The following is a 22203-nucleotide window of genomic DNA, read 5'->3' on the forward strand; positions in this document are numbered from 1 at the left end:
CCCCCTAGAAATGGATCAAATTCAAATTCCAAAAACCTTTTTCATTTTCCAAAACATTTTTTTTAAATAGTAGCAAGCACTTTGCATTTAAGAGTTGGTTTAGAAAGTATTAACACTTGACCAAAACAGGCAGAGGAATAAACTGCTAAATATTATCAGTGGAAAGGAAGATGAATCCAAAATGATCATAAAGATATACAAAATGACGATATAGGTCAACAAGAAGTGAAATTAACTTACTAGAAATAAATTAACGCAAACCTTCGTAGTAATATATTTGTTGCTTGAATTTATAAAATAAACGCCAGGGCGAAGGAGGGGAGCGAGAAAGATCTCTTTCCATGGCCTACTGCGCAAATTCTCCTAATTCTCAGCTCCCATAAGCCAAATAATAATGTGTTTTCTGATTACTTCTATTACTACTATATTTACTCTACTTATTAAACACTTACATTATTCTAGGACTTTCTTTTAAACTACTATAGCAAAACAAAAAACAACCAAAAAGCCCACATTATTTTTCTAATTGTTGTTCATTGGCTAATACGGAAAGAAGGACTGGTTAAGTCACAATCGCGTTCAGATAGGTTTGGCCCTCTCTAGGTTTCGTAGAAAGCGGCCCGGTATCCGCTTCCCCGGCGTTCCCCACTGCACCGCGGAAACGAAACTGCATTAGCCTCCGCCCACTACCTGCTGAGCAAGCCAATCAGGGCGCAGCCCGGGCTGAGCGCTTGCCGGGTGTCATGGCGGCTTGCAGGCCTTGCTGCTCGTGCGTCTGGCTCCGGCCACTGGGCCATGGTCCCCTCCGTCTGCCAGGGCGGGGTCGGACACTCACCCAGTTGCAGGTGCGAGCACTATGGGGTGGCGCGGGGTCGCGAACCGTGGCCGTGGACTTAGGCAGCAGGTAAGGAACGGTGTGCGTTCTCTGTTCTTTCACAAGGCATCATGACAGGCCAGCCCGAGTACATTCACCTCCTAGAGTACGAATCCGACACCCCAGGTCTCTTTCCCCCTCTTTATCCCAAACCTAAATTCCAAATTTCCCTTTCCGGATTTTGAGTCTGTCTCTTGGCACCCTCCTTCTCGCGCTGTCTCACCCTCGTGCCCTTTGCTTTTTGTTCCTCCCTTCTGCCCCACTCCGGGCTTCTTTTCCCCAGCTGAGTCTGTCCACCTGTTTTCCGTTCCCTTTATTTTCGGGGACTCCTGGGCTATGAAATGAAAAGATAATGCGTTGATCATTGATGCTTACGTCATCCAATTCAGTTTACTGCCTAAAAAGCTTGGCCTGTATGACCCTGGGTAGAAAGGGAAGGGCAAGGTCAGTTTATTGAACGCCGGTTATATGATACTCTCATGTTTAAGCCTGTAGTAAATGTATTAAAACAGAGGCTCAGAGAAGGTTAGGTAGCTTGCTCAGAGTCAACCAAAGCTAGTACTATGAGGCTAGGTGGATTTTGAACTTGTTTTTCAAACCGTTACTCTCTTTAGGGGTCTGTCTGCCAGAATTCATGTCGAAAATCACTTTTTAAAAACTACCGGATTCATTTTTAGAATAAATAAAACTGCTAATGCTTACTTTATATATCTACACCTTTCACATGTACTTTTAAAAAAACTTTGATCCTAGTTCATACAAAAGCCAGAAAATCTGGCTTTGAATCCAAGACTTCCTCCCTAAGTTACTGAATGATCTTTAAACAAGTTACTTCACCACTTTCGGCCCCCCTCAGCCCTCCCTCTCTGCCCCGCAAATGAAGAGACTGAATTAGATAAAGATTCAGCAAACTTTTTCTGTAAGAGGCTAGATAGTAAATATTTTAGGCTTTGTGGGCTGCATACTGTATCACATATTCATGTGTGTTTACAAACCGTCTAAAAATGTAAGAAACAGTCTTAGGTGAAAGGCTGTAAAGAAACATGCTGTAGTTTGCTGACCTCTAGGCTAGATGATCTCTAAGGTCTTTCCACCTCTGGCATTCCTTGATTTTGATTTTTTGAGGGAAAAGATATCTCTTCCATTCTTCAAGGACCGAACATTTATTCTTCTCTGAAGAAATGCCCCAGAACATTTTACTCAACAGACATTTCCTATTTGTTAGGCAGGAGGGACTCAAAGCAACAAGATTAGCCTCTGCCCTCCAAATTTTTCATGAATAATCTACTTTGAATCTTTCATTTATTAGTCAACCTGGACCTCTTTTGTAACCTCTTTTTAAACCTGTGTTGTGTGTTGTAACAATGAGATTCATAAATATCATACCTGCTGGGTAAATCAATTATTTTCTTTGTCATAAGTTTGTTGTTTGCAGCAAACTTTTTTGGGTGATTGCTATGTACCACATACTTTATACTTGTTATGTGTATTCTTTACAGTGCCCTAGGAGGTTGTATACTACTGTGGTAAATGTATTTAATACTTACAGTAACCTTTGGGGTAACTTTAATTTTCATTTCAACAAGTTATTTTTGAGCATCTACGATATTGAGTTACAAGGCACTACAGATTGTCTGATGAGGAAGTAAGATAAACAGAGGTTCAGTGCTGAGAAAGTCAGTGTGGGAAAGGTATTAGGTATGAACAGGGTGCTGAAGGAGCACAGAGGGATGTTTATCACACCCTAAAGCTTACTGTTCAAGGTGAATCCTGAAAGGCAAGGAGAAGGTAGCAGAGAAAGTGGCAAGCGCAATTGCAGAGAAGTGAGAGAGTGCGTTGAGTAACTACAAATAACTTACTGTGGATGGAGTAAAAAGATGAAATGTGAGTTAGCAACAAAGCAAGGCCAAATCTTAAAGGTGGATGTTTTGTTTTGTTTTGTTTGCAGGGGTGGGGGTGGGGTGAGTTTTGTATCAATACTACTGAATTTTTCTTGGTGGAAGTTGGAGTAAGGTGATTACATTCCATACCATTTTGCAAGTGTTTCTAAAAATGTTCTTTAAGCATATCTCTCTCCCTGGAGTTCTACTTCCTGTGGCAGATGGCTCCTCTTTTCCCTTCTATCTTCCTAAGCTGCCTCCTCCCACTCTTCTGGCCACCAATAGGATCTCCCTGTTCATCTTATCCTTTTTATTATTTATTTTTTTAAAAGTATTTTTTGATTAGGTATTCACTCACATGGTTCAACATTTAAAAAGCTCAAAAATCTCCTTCCCATACAGTTCCATAGCCACCCAGTTCCACTTGCCACTGATGTGTTAGCAATCTATTATGTATTAATATTTGAAGGTATTTTATACATAAATGTTTGGCAAGTAAACTGATAAGAGGTAAAATCAACCATGAAATACAAAACTAATAACAGATTTGCACCAAAAACAACTAAAAGTGCATTAACAGAAAATATTACATAGGTCAGTTAGCACCAACTGAGATGAGACAATGGAAAGTAACCACCTGGTTCTTTACATACTATAAATTGCACACACCTGGGGAAAAAACAGTTTAAATTAGGGCAATCACCAAGGCAGGACCATAGGACTATCTGGTGGGTGGTCTAGGATCCCTAAAGGAGACACTGGCTAGACTCAAGAGAGGGAACAAAGAAAGTAGGAGGATTTGGTATTTGACTATAAATCAAGCATGGGTTTGAGAACATTTGGGGTACTGCAGAGCTGGTTTGTTTGCTTGTTTGTTTTTCTCTCACCAACTCATTCAGTCCCCATTGTAAATACAGTCATCCCTCAGTATCTGTGTGGAATTGGTTCCAGGACCCGCCATGGGTACCAAGATCCAAGGATGCTCAAGTCCCATAGTCAGGCCTCCCTATTCATAGTTCTGCATCAGATGATTCAACCAACCGAAGACTGTGTTTACTAAAAAAATCCATGTATAAGTGGACCCTTGCAGTTCAAACCCATGCTGTATATTAGCTTTAGAAGCTTTTAACAGTGCTTCCCTGGCTCCACTTCTCTCCTGGTTTTTGATACAATTGGGAAGGCTTATTCTTAGCCAGGATGGATAGTCCACTCCTTGGCTCAGCCTTGTCAGTATCCGTACTCTCTTCCTTGATACACTCGTTTGTCAGTTGGCAGACATCTGGGTTGTTTCCATTGGGGAGCTGTTATTAATAATGCTGCTGTGAAGGTTCATGTGCAGATTTTTACATGGACATATGTTTTCATTTCTCTTGGATATATACAGGAGTAGAATTGCTGGGTCATATAGTACTTCTTTGTTAACCTTTTGTGGAATTGCCAGATTATTTCCCAAAGCAGATGCACCATTTTACATTTCAATCAGCAGTGTATGAGAGTTCCAATTTCTCCACATCGTCATCAACACATAACATCCTAATAGATGTGAACAGTATCTCATTGTGGTTTTGATTTGCATTTCCCTAGTGGCTAATGATGGTGAGCATATTTTCATTATTTGTTGGCCATTTGTTGATCTTCCTTGAAGAGACATCTGTTCAAATCCTTTGCCAGTTTTTAAAACTGGGTTTCTTTTTATTGTTAAGTTGTAAGAATTCTTTACATATTCTAGATACAAGTCCCTTATCAGGTATATGATTTCAAAATAATTTCTCCTATTCTGTAGGTTTTCTTTCACTTTCTTGATAATATTCTTTGAAGCATGAAAGTTTTTAATTTTGATGAAGTCAGATTTATCTATTCTTTTCCTTTTGTTGTGCTTTTGATGTCATCTATAAGAAGACGTTGTCTAACCCAAATTTATAAAGATTTATTCCTGTGTTTTTTCCTTAGAGTTTTATAGTTTTAACTTTTACATTTAAGTCAATAATCCATTTTGAGTTAATTTTTATTTATAATACGAGGAAAGGGTCCAACTGTATTAACTTTTTTGCATATGGATATCCAATTGTCCCAGCACCATTGGTTGAAAAGACTGTTTCTTTCCCCCGTTGACTTTATCTTGGCGCCATTGTAGAAAATGAAGGTGTCTGCAGTCAATCTTGGAGTTTATATTTGGAAAGCAATGAGGGAAGTTTTAAAGGATTTAAGGAGAGAAATGATCTAGTTTGTGTGGTAAAAGGCTACTTTAATCAACAAGGCAAGGGTGGTAAAACAAAAGAGACTAAGGTGGTAAATGGGAAAAACACTTAAGAAGACAGCTTCTGGGGATATATGTATACATATAAATGATTCACTTTGCTGTACAGCAGAAACTAACACAACATTGTAAAGCAACTATACTCCTCTAAAAATTATTTTAAAAAAAAAAGAAGAAGAAAGCTTTTGCACCCCAGAAATACTGTGTCATTCAGATTATCCTGTGCCTTGGTTTCTATGTTTTTCCTAAAGCAGCTCTTAAATTCCCCTGTATCTTCAATAATGATAGTGAACTCTATCCCTTTTTAGTTTGTTTTTTGCTGGTTGGGGGCCTGTGGGGCTTGGTAACCTTTAGTTCTTCTATTAGAATCTTTAATTGCTTTATACTAAGCTGGGAATTGTACTGATGACCTAAGTCCTTTTGTATTGAATTTTTATTTTAAACAGAAAATTAGAAATATCCTCTGGAAAACTGGCCAGATTTGCAGATGGCTCTGCTATAGTACAGGTAAAAAGTCCAAGTTGTTAAATTTTCATCTTGAAAATGGTTATCAAGACTGGTACTGAATATCTTTACAACATCATGTAACTTCTTAGAATTTTGGTATTGGAAATTGATTCAGACCATTTCTAGTGTCAGAACCATTCCAGACAACCAGTGAGTCAGAGGACTAGGTATATTAAATGAACTTTAAGATCTCTTCCAAACTTGGGGTTCTGTTTTATTCTTGTAAACTCTGTAATGCTTTTCTAGAGAAAGTAATTTTACAGGTTTCTTCAATAGTAATACTTGGGAAATTTTTTATAGGCTAAATTTCCTAATAAGAAGTAGAAAATATGATTGGATGTGACTACGCTATCAGTGAGCCTTTTCCCTTTAGTTCTGTTGCTTTTGAAAAACTTAGTGACTATTCTAATACAGATCATGATCATGCAGAAGGGATTAAGATCGGACTACTTGTGAATAATTATTTTCATAGTCATTGTGTCATGGAATAACATTTCTTTTCCCTTCATTTAACTGAGGGAGGATTCAGTCATTCACTGCTTATATGTTAATATCTGATTTTAAAAAAATTTACCAGTGTTGTTGTTTATGTTTAACTAAGTCAGGTGACACTGCAGTGATGGTCACAGCGGTCAGTAAAACAAAACCTTCACCTTCCCAGTTCATGCCTTTGGTGGTAAGTATTTGCTGATTTTTCTGAACTGTAGCATAAATATATATATTTATAGCATAAATATAGAATTTGTAGTATTTTCGTCCACTGTCTAGTGAGTACAAAGTGTAAACTTTGCACAATAAAGGATTTTCCTTAATTGTTTGATACTGAGTCATTAAAAGAATTTAAAATGATTGCTTCATAACCAATTCTCATATTAGTGGTAAGCATACTTTACAAGGTCCAAGTTCATTAAGTTGACAAAAACAGTGGAAGTGCACAAGTACTTTGATGTTTAATAAGCAATGAATTCATTGCTTTCATAAATTTCCCTTTAGTATGAGTCTGCAAGTATATGTTTGGTGAAGAGTAAAGAGCTCATTAGTATTTTATGGCTTCTTTTATTATGAAAAGGGGAATGCAGTTATATCTAAGAGAGGTAATACAAAAAAGGCAATGTTGAACTTGACCAGGATAAGCTACTGTGGGAAGTAGGGACGCTACACAGTCATCTGACTAAGTGGAAGGCTTTTTAAAAATCCATTTGCTGAAACATTTCTATCAGCTCTCCTTTCCCTAAGAGATACAAAACACTAAAAGTAAACAAAATGTTCTCCACTTGTAGTCTGGAATATGCTGTTGCAAGCTCAGGAGAATTGTACCTATATAGAAATTCTTGGGGAATAGTTTGCTACTACAAAAAGCAGTCGAATGAACTGCATTTTCATTGCTGCTTCAGGTTGACTATAGACAGAAGGCTGCTGCAGCAGGTAGAATTCCCACAAACTATCTTAGAAGAGAGATTGGATCTTCTGATAAAGAAATTCTTACAAGTCGAGTAATAGGTAAGATATTAAGATAGAGGCATTAATCCTCTCTGATAAGCCTGTGTTAGTATCTCTTTTCTTCCATCTGTATTCTACAGTATCTCTTAAATTTTCTTTCACTACATTAACACTGCCTAAGATTATTTACTTTCTGTATCCCCTCACTCAAATGTGGGCTCCATGAGAGAAAAAACTTTTTGTTTGTTTAATACTGAATCCCCTATACCTGGCATACTGCCCAGCACAAAATAGGCATTCAATAAATATTTGTTGACTAAATGAATGAATCTCTATTAATCACATAAATTCTGTGGCCCACGCCTCTACTCTGTTGAACCTATCCTGAGTATTTTCCATTTTTATGTTCAACATGGTAATTCCTGAAAGCATTATATTCATCGACTACTGAAATATGTTTATAACCTGTCAAATCTTCGACATCCTTAAATATTGAGGATCATTTGTAGTCTATAGCTCTTCTACCCAAAATTTCTACTTTATATTTATATGCATTCATCAGACACAGAAAACCAAGGAAGGATTTTCTTTTGGTCTACTGTTGGTTAAGTCTCTTTCCTCTGCTTATATAAATAAATAACAAATAAGCAATGAATTCTGATGCCTGTGGAACCAGAATGAAAAGCTGCTCCCCAATTTTACACTTGGGTGCTCTTGCCCTGCTAGTTTTTCATCTTTAGGGCATTATGTATATTAATATTAATATATGTATATTTACTGACCCTGTCAGTAAATTAGTCCAAGGGTTTTGTTTTTGTTATTATTGTTTTGTTTTATTGAATGGCTAGTTATATTATTTTTTAGCTTGTTTAATGAGGGAAAAGTTTTAAACTGTGAAGCAGCTTCTGTCAGTAACTATTTAATGTCTTTTCTTGTTTTGCTTTTGGCAGATCGTTCAATTAGACCTCTCTTTCCAGCAGGCTACTTTTATGATACACAGGTAGGTTCTGTTTTAGGTTTATTTGTTTCCAGGTCAATCAAAAATGACTTACTGAATCTCTATTTAATACTTCCTAGGCTAAACATTATAAACAGTACAAAATAAGAATTTTTGGTGATCCTGTTACATTTTACATTAAGTTTTTTTAAAAACAATAATTTTTAAAAGCTAACATTTATTTGGTGTCAATTTGAGCTGATACCTGAATTACGAGTAGGAATTAGCCAATGTAGGAGTGTAGGAAGATGGAATGGGAAGCACAGAAGCCCTAAGGCAGGAAAGAAGTTGGTAAATCTGAAGAAAGGTTAGAGTGATTGAGGTGGGTGGGGACAGTTCAGGCTGGGCCTTGAAGGTCATGTTAGTAACAGACTAGGACAGTTGACACAACTAATCTTTATTACCTATTTTTATCACTGGGTCCTCTAAACCTCTACTTTCTTATATTTTAATACTTTGTGAATATTACTTTCTTTCAGAATAATGACCCATATACTTTAATTAAGTAACTATTTTATGTATTTGAGAAAAATAAATATGCCTTGCAAATTTCCCTTTGCAAGGATGTCACTGCCTCAAGAAGTTATTTTCCTAAGTACATGACATAGGCATATTATTACAGTGTAATTTATTTGTCTATGCTTAGCAAACAGAAGACAATATTTTTATGTAACATTTACTAACATAGCTAACATTTACTGAATACTTTCAACATGCTCAGTATTATAAATGCTTTACGCACAATATTTCCTATAATTTTCCTAAGAACTGTTTAGGAAGATGCTGTTATTTTTCCCTTTTAAAGATAATGAAACTTTTTGAGGCTTAATTTAAGTAATTTGTCAATGGTCAAGCATGTAGTTAAATGATAACCAGAATTAAGGGGTTTGACTACAAAGGCCCTGCTTTTAACCATATAGCGCTCCTATATTTTAGGACAAGATGTTAATCGAAATGATAATCCTCCCAAATCAAGCAGATTTTTTTTTTTTAAGTGCTGTGAATTTTTTCCCTTGCACCAGATCCTTTGTAATCTGTTAGCAGTAGATGGTGTTAATGAACCTGATGTCCTAGCAATTAATGGTGGTAAGTATAAAAATAAAGATTCAAATTATTACTGTTGTTTTTTTTTTTAAGTGATGAAATATTTTTATTTCAGCTCTTATTTTTTTCCTTTTTCCTTAAAGCTTCTGTAGCCCTCTCATTATCAGATATTCCTTGGAATGGACCTATTGGTAAGTTAGGTTTTGAAAATAAGAAACATTATATTTGTTTCAAGAAATAAGAGTAAGCGGGCTTCCCTGGTGGCGCAGTGGTTGAGAGTCCGCCTGCCGATGCAGGGGACGCGGGTTCGTGCCCCGGTCCGGGAGGATCCCGCATGCCGCGGAGCGGCTGGGCCCGTGGGCCGTAGCTGCTGAGCCTCCGTGTCCGGAGCCTGTGCTCTGCAACGGGAGAGGCCACGACAGTGAGAGGCCCGCATATCGCCAAAAAAAAAAAAAAAAAAAAAAAAAAAAAAGAGTAAGCATGCTATAGCAAGGGCATAAATTTATTGGCTCTGAATTATTATTTCTTAGGGAGTTGAATTAAATGACATTCTAAGAAGAGTCCTTTCAACATTTTGAGATATTTTTATCTTTGCTTTGGGTTTTGTTTCTTATAGCAGTATGTTATGGTGTTAAAGATTATTTTGTTTTTAGATACTGTGACTTCTTTGTTGCCTCTTCTGTTAGAGGACTTTCTCTTTTTTTGGACTGGGAAATTGTCAGAGTACATACTCTTTCAGGATAATACAAACATGTTTGTAACTTACAGCTCTTATAAGTTGTAATCATGCAATATACAAATGATTCATCAAGTAAATAATTATTGACTGTCCTAAATGCCAGATACTGAGCTAAGCACCAAAGGAACTAAGGCAGACTAGGCATCAGCAGTACAAGATGAATGAGACAGTTCTTGGTTTCAGCATAAGTGAAACAGACAAATAATTATTGATATTTATAAACAATATTATAAAAGTATAGTCAGAGTGCTAAGAAAATGATAGAGAAGGGCGGGTTTAGTCTTGTGAGGTCAGGCTGTCAAGGAGAGCTCCTCAGAGTTATCGACATTTAAGTTGAACCTTAGTAGGGTCAGATTGTAAGCACTTGCCTTAGAGAAAGTACATTCTAGACCAGGAGAAGAACATGAGCATAATCACAGAGATGTAGAAGAAATGCTGTACTTGAGAAACAGAGTAAGGCCAGAGGTAGGGTGAGGTAGTATAATCTGTGGGCCTTAAATACCATGATAGAAATATGGATTTTACTGTGGTCACAATTGAAGATAGGGATTGAAGCTGTCACTAAGATGTCTTGAAAACTGAGTTTTTATTAAACAGTTGCCAATATTTTAATATGTTTTAGGGGCAGTACGAATAGGAATGATTGATGGAGAATGTGTTGTTAACCCAACACGAAAAGAAATGTCTTCCAGTACTTTAAATTTAGTGGTTACTGGAGCACCTAAAAGTCAGATTGGTAAGTAGTTTAAGTGGTAGATTTATTCTGGATTTTACTTACAAGTTCTGGCTTCTTAAAAATGCATTTAAACTCTTTTTTTGTATGTGTGCTTTGTTAATTGGCCATAAAGATTTTTGTTTTATTGCTGCCCTATTTTGGTAGCGCTCTTGCTTCATATCAGATAATACCTAAAATTATAGACTGTTATACCACTCTAATTGAAATATACAAAAGTCATTATCAAGATAATTCTAGTAATTATTTTTAGACAGATAAGCTAGTCTAAAATTTGAAGTTCCAACTATGGTAGTAAATTAATTGTTTCATTAATTTAAATATGTTAATTTGGCTAATGCAGTCATTCTAAGTCTGTTTATTGTCCTCTGAGAAAGAGGTATCATATTTCCAGTAGGTGGAAAACTAGTAATAAAGTAGAAGAAATGCTCTGACCATGGGCCACCTTCACTCCTTCTACCTAAAATGTCATAATTGCATGAATGAAAATCAGGGGCTGGTTCTGTTGAAGAAGAATGGGCTTTAACAGTCCAAATGACCTTGGTTTGAAACCCAGCATCTGCCGCAGTTAACCATGGACAAATTAATTAAGGTCTCTTAGCAGTTTATTCTACTATGTGACATGTGATGTCTGGAACTTTTTGACAATGGATCTTCTAATGTGGGAACATTTTGATGAAACGTAAACTATTAAACTTTTAGTTCTTTTTCTGTACAATTAATGTGTGAGACACCTCATTTCCAGCTTCTTCTTTTGGAGTGTTAGTAATAAGTTAGAATTAGGTATTATCAATATATATGATAGACAAAACACATGAAACAGGAGTTGTGTATTGTCTACATGTTAGTTAGGGATTGTGTGGTTAAACTAAATAACAAGGCTTAAACAAGATAGGAACTTATTTTTCTCTCAAGTAACAAAAATTCAGAGGTAATAAGTCCAGGACAATTACAGCAGCTCCATAATGTCTTAAGAAATCTAGATTCTTTTTAGCTTTCTACTCTGCTATCCTCAGGGTGTGGCCCACATCTTCATACTTATGAACAGGCTACCAGAGCTCTGGCCAACTTTTCTAACTTTCTAACTTACAGGCAGGAGGAAGAAAAAAGAAAAAGGGGAATAGAAAAAGGAGTGTGCCCTCTGAGTAAGTCAGCCTCCCTTTTAAAGAACTTTCCCAGAAGTCCCCACATAGCAGTTTCCACTTACATCTTATTGGACAGAAGTGTGACACATCTGCATCCATGACTACAAGGGAGGCAAGGAAATGGTTTTTGGATTCTACCTTGAGAAGGTGGGGAACTATTTAAATATAGAGAGCATTCCAAAGATATGGGGAAGCTCTGAATAACGAATGACCCCTACATCATATTTGAGCATCTCAGAAAGGGCCTTGAGCAGAGTATTGGTTTACTATTTGAAGTTCACTTGGTCTCCATCTGAAATTTTTTTTGCTGAAAGTTACAATGTTCATTTAATTCCAATTAGTAAATCGATTTGGCTTCTTTACAGGGCCTTTATGATTAGAATCAAGGTTTGTGAAGTATCCGGCATAGTACCTAGTACCTAGTAAGCAAACAGTCAATACCTGCTATTACCATTAAGACACAAAATAAACTTGCTTCTAAATGGTCATATAGCTTCTATCTGCCTTAGAATTTGAACCCCTCTAATTTTAAATAGATATTGGAGGAATGAACTAAGGATCTTTACTGTATCTGTGGCATGCCACAGAAACCCGATAGGCAGCCTTCCAGCTGGCTGTTCTCACCCGTTCCTCTCTAGATGGAAGAATGAAACCAGAAACTGCTTAAACCAGCACAGGGTAGTCTTGAGTAATTATAAGGAGGCTGAACGTGATTCAGAACCAACCTGTAAGGAGACTGGTTTCAGAAGTTACCAGCATCCATTTTATGACTTCCACATCACTATTTTCAGCCAGTACTCTGTACTTTTGTCAAGGTATACCAAATATACATCTGACCCCATGTTCATGTATTAAAGTTAATATTGGGTCCAAGTCAAATATCATCATCATGGAACTTCTGGGATACAAAACTACAAAAAAGTAATTGCTACCATTTCATTATTAAAATATTTAGGGCTTCCCTGGTGGCGCAGTGGTTGAGAGTCCGCCTGCCGATGCAGGGGACATGGGTTCGAGACCTGGTCCCGGAAGTTCCCACATGCCACAGAGCAGCTAAGCGCATGCGCCACAATTACTGAGCCTGTGCTCTAGACCTTGCTAGCCACAACTACTGAAGCCCGCATGCCTAGAGCCCATGCTCCGTAACAAGAGAAGCCACCGCAATGAGAGGCCCATGTACCACAACGAAGAGTAGCCCCCTCTCGCTGCAACTAGAGAAAAACCCACGCACAGCAAGGAAGACCCAATGCAGCCAAAAAATAAAACAATAAAAAAAAGAAAAATGAATTGCTTTAAAATTAATTGGTGAAAACAAAGTCTGAGTAATATTCATTTTCTTTGCCATATTCTCTTCTTTAAATGAATTTACTGAGGTATAATTCACATACATTAAATGCATGTTTGGGACTTCCCTGGTGGTCCAAGTGGCTGGAGCTCCGCGCTCCCAGTGCAGGGTCCGGGGTTCAATCCGTGGTCAGGGAACTAGATCCTGCATGCATGCCGCAACAAAGATCCCTCACACTGCAATGAAGATCCTGTGTGCTGCAACTTAAAAAAAAAGATCCCATGTGCCGCAACTAGAAAAGATCACACATACCGCAACTAAGACCTGGTTGCAGCCAAATAAATAAATAAATAATTTTAAAATGCATGTTTTTTTAAATTTTTTAAAAATTTGTTTATTTTATTTATTTATTTATGGCTGTGTTGGGTCTTTGTTGCTGCTCACGGGCTTTCTCTCGTTGCAGCAAGCGGGGGCTACTCTTCGTTGAGGTGTGCAGGCTTCTCATTGCGGTGGCTTCTCTTTTTGCAGAGGATGGGCTCTAGATGCGCGGGCTACAGTAGTTGTGGCACATGGGTTCAGTAGTTGTGATTCATGGGCTCTAGAGCGCAGGCTCAGTAGTTGTGGTGCACAGGCTTAGTTGCTCCGCAGCATGTGGGATCTTCCCGGACCAGGGCTTGAACCCGTGTCCCCTGCATTGGCAGGCAGATTCTTAACCACTATGCCACCAGGGAAGCTCTAAATGCATGTTTTTAAATTTCCAATTTAATTCTGTGAAAGTGAGAGGTCATGGGAATACAGATAAGAAAAAGGATATAACCATCTCCATATCATGGTATCAGAGGAAGCATCTTCATGCCTCAAGTGAAGAACTGAAACCTTACCTCCCTTTACCCTCCCCCATGTATATTTGTTTATGTTTATCTACATTTAGAACCACAATAGGGAAGTGTCACAATTTTTGCTTTTGCTTCAACCATCAGTTTAGAAAATTCCAGAGAAGGAAAGTATATTGTACTTACCAATATTTCTGCTTAACATGTTCTTAACATGGTTTCTTCCTTTATTGTTTGCTTTCTGTTTAGAGAACTTTCCTTAGCCATTTTAGGGTGACACATTTTCTTCTTTCTCCTTCATCTAAGAGTCTTGATTTCTCCTTCATTCCTAAATATCTTCACTGGGTATAGGATTCTGGGATGACAGTTCTTTTCTTTCAGCACCTGAAAAATATTATGCCTCTTCCTTCTGGCCTCCATGGTTTCTGATGATAAATCTGCTGTTGTTTGCTTTTCCCATATGGGTAAGGTCATTTTTCTCTGGCTGGTTTCAAGATTTTTTTCTTTGTCTTTGGTTATCAGAAGTTTAATTGTGATGTGTCTTTCTTTGGGTCATCCTATGTAGGGTTTATTCAGCTTCTTGAATATGCAGGTTTATGTCTCTGCCAAATTTGGGGAGTTTCCAGCTATTTTTTTTTCCCAGTACTTTTCAGCCCTGCCATCTTTCTCCTCTCTTTCCAGGACACCAGTGACACAAGTGTTATATCTTTTGTTACACTTTCACAGGTCTGCTTCAATTGACTGATGGAATTCCAACATATGAAGCATATAAGTAGATTTTTTTTTCATTCTCCATTATGCCTAGAAGACTTAGAAGTGACTTTTTAGGCAATAATAAATCTTAATGATAACATTATGTGGTTAAACATATTAGTTATGATGGCAACTATGTATTACATGATCTTTGACTTTGGACAAGTTGAGGAATGCCAGAAATGGCACACAAGTTGGCAGGAGTCTATTCAGCCTTGTAGAAACCAAAGCCAAAGCTGAATAGTAGATTTTAGCTAGGTACCATGCTAGAAGCCTTACTTTGGAGCTTCCCTGCTTTACACAGGAGTTTTACTGTTACAGAACTATAAAAACAACCTTTTTATGGTAGTAGCTAGGGTTCTCTAGTTGGCTTACTTGAAACAGTATCACTACAAAGATTTCCCCACCTGTGCAAGAATTAGACAATGTGACAATGACCAAATTAAGTGGGAAGTCACATCAAATATTGTTAAACAGGAAACATTTATTGGCCACCTATTGTGCTGATATTATAAAATTACATTTTAAATACATTTAAAAAAAAGATGCAATTGTACATATTAAAAGATGGAATTTTATGGTATTTGAATTATACCTTATAAAGCTGTTATAAAAAGTTGTGTGCGTAGTTTATTTTCCATTTCATTTTTTATGAGAAATCTCTCATTAAATTTATGAAGACTATAAACCTAACTTCAAATATCAAGGTTTCTTTATTCATTTACTACTGTTTATATTTTGGAATTATGTTGATTCTGAGGAAAGAAATCAAAAAGGATTAATAAAATTCATCTGTAGTATTTATGTCATGTCATGGTATTTGAAAATGCTATATTGGTAAAAGGTTCAATGGCAGTCCTTTTGTTTTTTCTTTTTTTTTTTAGTCATGTTGGAAGCCTCTGCAGAGAATATTTTACAGCAGGACTTTTGCCATGCTATCAAAGTGGGAGTAAAATATACACAACAGATAATTCAGGGCATCCAGCAGTTGGTAAAAGAAATTGGTGTTACCAAGAGGACACCTCAGAAGTTATTTGTTCCTTTGCCAGAGATTGTGAAACACGCTCATAAGTAAGAACATCTGTACAAAAGAAAATAGAAAGTGTCACCAGATTTAATTTCCTCTCAGAAAAAACTTCTCATGGAAGCATTGTCCATGCATTACTTCTTAAATAGCACCCTTCTATTTTAAGAGTCATTGCCATAAATACCAGTCTAATGCTTTAAAAAGGATAAACCCACATCCCTCTTGAAGGGCCTAAGTTTGAATCTCAAAGGAAAGGGGAGAGTGAGTTTACTGGTGAAGATTCAGATCATCCTCATATCTCTCTGTGTGAAGGAAAAAGAGTATATAAAGCATAAGATATTTGAATATCTAAGGAAGCTGTTGAGGTTCTTGAAAAGAAATACAATCACCACTATATGCCCAGTCCTTATAATAGTGCCTGCACATAAGCACTCAGTAAATTATGAATGAATGACCAGAAAATTATTTCACTTTATTTGAAATAAATTGAAAAAGTTAATATTTCCATTAGTATGAGTCTCACAGCCATTACTCAGAGATTAAAGAGTTATATACACTGTCCCCAACAAAAGCGTTGCCTGCAATAACAGCCAAAACACGTAGAACAGGAAAAAACAACTGGTCATATGAGAGAGACTGAGCAGAGAGAAAGAGAAAAATCTAAGGTGAAATTAATTGAACAATGAAGAAGGGAGGGCATGTGTGTGATTCCCTTAAGATGTGAGGAGAAAGAAATTTGTGTTTTGTATCATATTATAAATAGTAAACAGATTAGCAGTGTTATAGAGCAATAAATACATATTTTTAATTCTTTATGAAATGTTAAATATTTTAGATTATTAAATATTTCAGTTTTGTTTATAATAGACACTGCCTAGTGTTTCCAAATATGCTGACATTTATTTTGTGCTTAAAATAGACTCGCCATGGAAAAACTCTACGCAGTTTTTACAGATCATGAACATGATAAAGTAGGTATACCTGAATGATAAAGTAGGTATACCTGAATTTTGTTTATATAATTGTTCTGGGAATTCTTTTTTGTCATAGCTTACACAGTTTTGTTTATGAATATTTGTCCTGTTTTTATGAAAAATCTCTAAACAGAAAGCTAAATAAAAGCCTAGCTGTTTGCTTCTCCATTCTCCTGTTGTTGGGAAGGAAGTTTTAGGGAAAACTTTTAGGGAAGTGTGGAAATATATTTAAATGAATTAAACAGGTAATATTCCCTACAAATCAATAACCAGTTTCAATATTTTAAAGAATGTTACCATGAGAGAGAAATCTGATTACTATTACAATGTGTTAATTGTATAATAATTTAAAAAATAGAAATGTTAAATATAATAACTGAACCTCAACTTTCTTTTAGATTTCCAGAGATGAAGCCGTTAACAAGATTAGATTAGATACAGAGGAACAACTAAAAGGTAATTTTTTTTTTTTTTAGTTTAAAAAATATTTAAAGGAAATAATAGATTTTAAAGTTTCAGTTGTGAGACCTTGAGCAAATTGGTTATTCTCATTACTCCTTAGTTTTATCTTTGGTAAACTTAAAATAATGATACATCCCAAGGTTACTGTTAAATTGACCTCTATAAATGGGTAAGAACTGCACCTGACATAGAGTGGGCACCAATAAATGCTGAATGTGAGGTATTCCTGACCTTTTCTGGATCAAACTCTCATACTCCAAAATGGGTATCGTTGTATCCTGTCATGAAAATCTAAAAGATATTCTTTAAAATTCTTGTTCTTAATTTGTAAAACTGCAATACTAATAATACATGGTTTGTGGGGATTGAATGAATAAGTCATTTACATCTGCGCCTGGCACATAGCAAGTGTTCAGTAAGTGTTAACTGATGTTGTTATTATTAACATGTGGAATTGTAAAATTTAGATTTTAGAGAATCTTGCTCTCTAAAAATTAAACAAAGGATTTGATTGTTTTAATATCAATCACAAACTGAATGTGTACCAGGCATGACATATAGTTCTCGTTAATTTTTCTGTTAACAGACAAATATTCTCTCACCTGAGTATCTTATTTTAAGACAAAAATTCTGCTGCTAGCCTTGATATTAAGGCCATTACCTATAATTGCCATTGAAAAAGTTTGGTCTTTTCTCACTATATTTCATCCTATTAAGAATTAGAAGTTGTTGAACTGAATGAATAAGCATTTTCAGAACTCTAATGGAAAACTGATGAATTCATAAAAGTGCTAACAAAAGATCAAGATGAAAAAAATTAATTACATGGGACTGAGTGAACTGATGACGATGATTATAATTTTTGTGACTTTGTTTGAATAAAAAAAAAACTTTGAAGCATTTAGTACAAAATACAGGTTAATATCTTTATAACTTTGACCTGGGAAATAATTTCTTAATTTACAATAAAAGAGCTAATCATAAAAAAAAAAGACAGAGAAGCTGTATAACACCTGTTGCCTTATTTAAAAAGAAAAGTGATTTTGTGTTTGTATTAATACATAATAGAATACCTTCATGACCCTCTGGGTTCATAGGATATTTTAAATGTTTTGTTACTAATTATTTTCATCTCCAAGTGCAACTCAGTTAAAGCATAAAAATTCATATTAAAATATAATATTTAAAATTATTCTTGCCTGATGAAGACACAATTCTTAATATATCTCTCTGTGGCCACTTCTTGTGTTCTGGTTACTTTAAAGTTATATTTAATAAACCAATTGCTTAAGAGAACAGTGCTTAAAACTTGGCATAAATCAATTGGTAAGATAAAGTAGCTGAACATTTAAAAGCATAAGCCTAGGCCGACAAATCTGTATTCAGGTTACAGCTGTCAGTTACTACCTGAGTTATCTCAGGCAATTTACTCCTCCTCTTTAGGCCTCTTTTTTTCTTCTGTAGAATGGGGATAATAGTAATAGAATTTACCTCATAAATTCCTATAAAGATTAAAGGCATTAAAAAAAACATGTAAATTACCTGGGTTATGAAAGAACTTGATAAATGTTAACTAAAAACTAGTCGGTAGGGATTTGTAAAATATAAAAAAAAATTATTCCTCTATTTGTGGACCAAGATAAAAAGATCCTAAGGCAAAAGAGTTAAGGAGACTACTCTTAAAAATATCAGTTAAACCTTCTCATGATACGGTGGGCTAGATTTGTCAGATAACAATGTAATAGAAAGCTGATTTCAAAGCACTATTGTTCTGGTAGAAAGCAAACTAAGTTCCCATTAACAGTGCATTTGAGGTATAATACTTGTGTCTCTCCTACTTAAAAACATTTAATTTATCTACTTTGAGAACTAAATGTTCAGAGTCAACTCCCTTGGCTTACTTCCATAGTTAATTTATTTGATACTGTGAACTTAAGAGAAATCTTATCTTCCAGAAAGAGAAAATCTTTGTTTTGGTTTGTCTTTTCTTCTATAGAAAAATTTCCAGAAGTTGATTCCTATGAAATAATAGAATCCTTCAATGTTGCTGCAAAGGATGTTTTTAGAAGTATTATTTTGAATGAATACAAAAGGTAAACATATCCTTTTTTAATGGAATTGAAAGCAGGTTTCCTCAAAAGTGGCAACTTGCTCAAAGCAAGAGACTTTTTTTTTCAAGTAACAGGAAAGAATTATATAATGTTTATTTTATAAATGGATACCTGTTGAAGAGTGTGTGCATTGGGTAGATGTGTTCATCTCTCTGTGGGCCTCGTATAGAGCATTGCTTCACAGCTGTGACTGCATGTTAGAATTACCTGCAGAGCTTTTTAACAATATAAGTGTATGGGTCACAACCCTTGAAATTCTGATTCAGTGGGACTTAAGATGGGGCCCAGGTATCTATATTATTTTTTTAAAGTTCTACAGGCAGTTATGACATGCAGTTCAAGTTGAGAACTTCCTGGTAGGATTCAAAAGATAATGTGTGATTTTTCTGACTTCCAACACTGCTTTTCTTAATTATTTCCTTTATTACTGTAGGTGTGATGGTCGAGATTTGACTTCACTTAGGAATATAAATTGTGAGGTAGATATGTTTAAAATTCTTCATGGATCATCATTATTTCAAAGGGGACAAACACAGGTAATATATGTAAAAAGCTACAATTATTTGCCAATACAGGATTGCTTAATTAGTTCTAATAGAAGTACATTATGTAGGTTTTTAGCATATGGAATATATTATCTATTCAGAGTACTTTGATTTTTAAAAAATGTTTAACAGTCAAGATAATGAACATACCCAAGAGTTTCCTCATGCCTCACTATAGTCTCTTCTTCCTGCTCCCCTCCCTTTCCTTAGGCAACTACTGATCTGCTTTTGTCACTGTAAATTAGTTTGCATTTTCTAGAATTATCTAGTATTTTTATTACATTTTTCTTTTAATCTTAAGTACACAAAATTAAGTCACTCATACTCCTCAGTTTATGACATATTAGCATTGTTGGTCTATGGCCAGGCCCTCACTTTTTTTCTCCATTTAGCCTGAACCTTAGTCCTATTCTTTTCCTTTACCTATTCCCTTATATTTAACACATATGTGTATGCATTGTTTCATGTATGGTATTATGCTTTATTTTAATTATGTTAATCACTAAGTTTGCCCATCTAATGGGTACAAAGTGGTGTGTCATTGCTTTCATTTGTGTTTCCTGATAAGGAATGAACTTCTCTAGCCAGTTAACATGATAACTGTATAAACCATACCGTGGGGGGCTGCATACCTCCAGGGCACTCTTTTCACAAAGATAGTGTCCCTAGAGTTGAGCAGAGTGGTAGCCCTAGTTAAGGTTTGCTCTTTTGTGAATTATCTGCTCATATCCTTTGACAAATTTTTTTTCTTTTTTTAATATGGTTTACTGTCTTTTTCCTGCTGGTTTTTTTTTTTTTTTTTTCTGTACGTGGGCCTCTCACTGTTGTGGCCTCTCCCATTGTGGAGCGCAGGCTCCGGACGCGCAGACTCAGTGGCCATGGCTCACGGGCCCAGCCGCTCCGCGGCATGTGGAATCTTCCCGGACTGGGGCACGAACCCGTGTCCCCTGCATCGGCAGGCAGACTCTCAACCACTGCGCCACCAGGGAAGCCCTTCCTGCTGTTTTTCACTGAGTTCTTATGTGTTTTAAATATTAATCCTTTTCAGTAAACATAATTTGTATGTATCATCTCCCTCTTTGCCATATGTCTTTTAACTTTGCTTGTGGTAGCCTACTATAAGCATACCTTGGAGATACTGCAAGTTCAGTTCCAAACCACTGCAATAAAGTGACTATCACAATAAAGCAAATCACACAAATTTTTTGATTTCCCAGTGCATATAAAATTTTTGTTTTATACTATACTGTAGTCTATTAAGTGGGCAATAACATTACATCTAAGAAAATAATGGACAAACCTTAATTTAAAAATACTTTATTGCTAAAAAATGCTAACCATCATCTGAACCTTCAGCAAGTCATAATCTTTTTGCTGGTGAGGTTTTGAAAATTTTGAGAATTATCACAATGTGACACAAAGACACAAAATGAGCAAATGCTGTTGGAAAAACGGTGCTGATAGACCTGCTTGACACAAGGTTGCCACAAACCTTCAATTTGTAAAAAAGGCATTATCTGCAAATAATTAAAAAGTTAAACATAATAAAGTGAAATGCAGTAAAATGAGGTATGCCTGTATATGTCTACAGTGAACCCGAAATCTTTACTTTTGAGGTCTTTGAAGAAATCCTCCCTTACCCCAAAATCACAAAATTATGCACCTACTTCTTCTATTAACTTTCTAGTTTTAGCTATTAAATTTAGACTATTAATCTATCTTGGAGTTTATTCCTATACAAGGTATTAAGTAGAACTCTCCAGAGTGAGCCAATTTTGCAACACTGTTTACTAAAAATTCATTTTTTTCCCATTGATTTGTAATGTTACCTTATCATATTCAAAGTTTATAAATACATGTTTGAACTATACTCTCTTCCATTGTTCTGTGAGTTAACCTGGGCCAGTGTCAGACTGTTTTAATTATTATAGTTTTGGGATATATTTTAAAATCTGAGGGGCAAATCCCTTTTTATTCTTCCTTCTCTTCCCACCCCAAATTGTCTTAGCTCTTCTGTTACATTTGTTCTTTCATTTAAATTTTAGTATCACATCAAGTTCTGAAAAAAATCTTTCTATCCAATACGATTTAGACTGGTTTTGCACTAAATTTTCGGAATGAGTAAAAAATGATATTTTTACAATTTCAATCACGGTCTTTACAATAAATATAGTGTACCGCTCCTTTGATTTGGGTTTTCTTTTATGGCTTTTAATAAAAATTTTAAAAAATAACTCTATTAAATTTTGTATACTTTTGTTAGCCCTTCTGACAATCTGTCTTTTAACTAGAGTGTTTAGTCCATTAATGTTCAATTTAATTTTTTGAGTTTAGTCTCATTTTATTATTTGTTTTTGTTTAGCCCCTCTGTGTTTTGTTTTTCTATTCTTTCTGCCTTTTTAGATTAATTGAATATTTTTTAGATCTCCATTTGAATTTGTTTGCTTTTTAGCTATACCTCTGTGTTATTTTACACTGGTTACTACAGAAAACAGTATACATTCTTTTCACAGTCTGTTTACAGTTAGTTTTTTTCACTTCACACAAAATGAGTAAAGTTTGCAACCACTTAGGTCCATTTGCCCCTCCTTCCATCC

The 22203-nt window shown here is 35.7% G+C and overlaps 1 protein-coding gene across 5 annotated transcripts in view; it reads left to right on the forward strand.

Moving 5' to 3' along the window:
- The first annotated feature begins 714 nt into the window (after positions 1-714).
- Positions 715-22203, forward strand: part of PNPT1 (polyribonucleotide nucleotidyltransferase 1) — a 40105-nt gene continuing 18616 nt past the window's right edge. The window contains exons 1-13 of one of the 5 annotated variants that reach the window (XR_012325840.1): positions 715-904; positions 5458-5518; positions 6120-6194; positions 6913-7018; positions 7909-7958; positions 8978-9041; positions 9143-9190; positions 10361-10474; positions 15372-15558; positions 16434-16485; positions 16887-16944; positions 18947-19043; positions 19495-19597. Coding sequence is in view for 4 of the 5 variants with exons in the window: in XM_019942512.3 (XP_019798071.1) it covers positions 744-904; positions 5458-5518; positions 6120-6194; positions 6913-7018; positions 7909-7958; positions 8978-9041; positions 9143-9190; positions 10361-10474; positions 15372-15558; positions 16434-16485; positions 16887-16944; positions 18947-19043; positions 19495-19597 (1176 nt within the window). In the remaining variant the exon portion in view is untranslated. The remainder of the gene's footprint in view (positions 905-5457; positions 5519-6119; positions 6195-6912; positions 7019-7908; positions 7959-8977; positions 9042-9142; positions 9191-10360; positions 10475-15371; positions 15559-16433; positions 16486-16886; positions 16945-18946; positions 19044-19494; positions 19598-22203) is intronic. The other 4 variants (XM_019942512.3, XM_073791656.1, XM_019942513.3 and 1 more) reach the window with 4 other exon arrangements.

Source organism: Tursiops truncatus, chromosome 14 (genome assembly GCF_011762595.2).
Source record: "Tursiops truncatus isolate mTurTru1 chromosome 14, mTurTru1.mat.Y, whole genome shotgun sequence".
NCBI lineage: Eukaryota > Metazoa > Chordata > Mammalia > Artiodactyla > Delphinidae > Tursiops > Tursiops truncatus.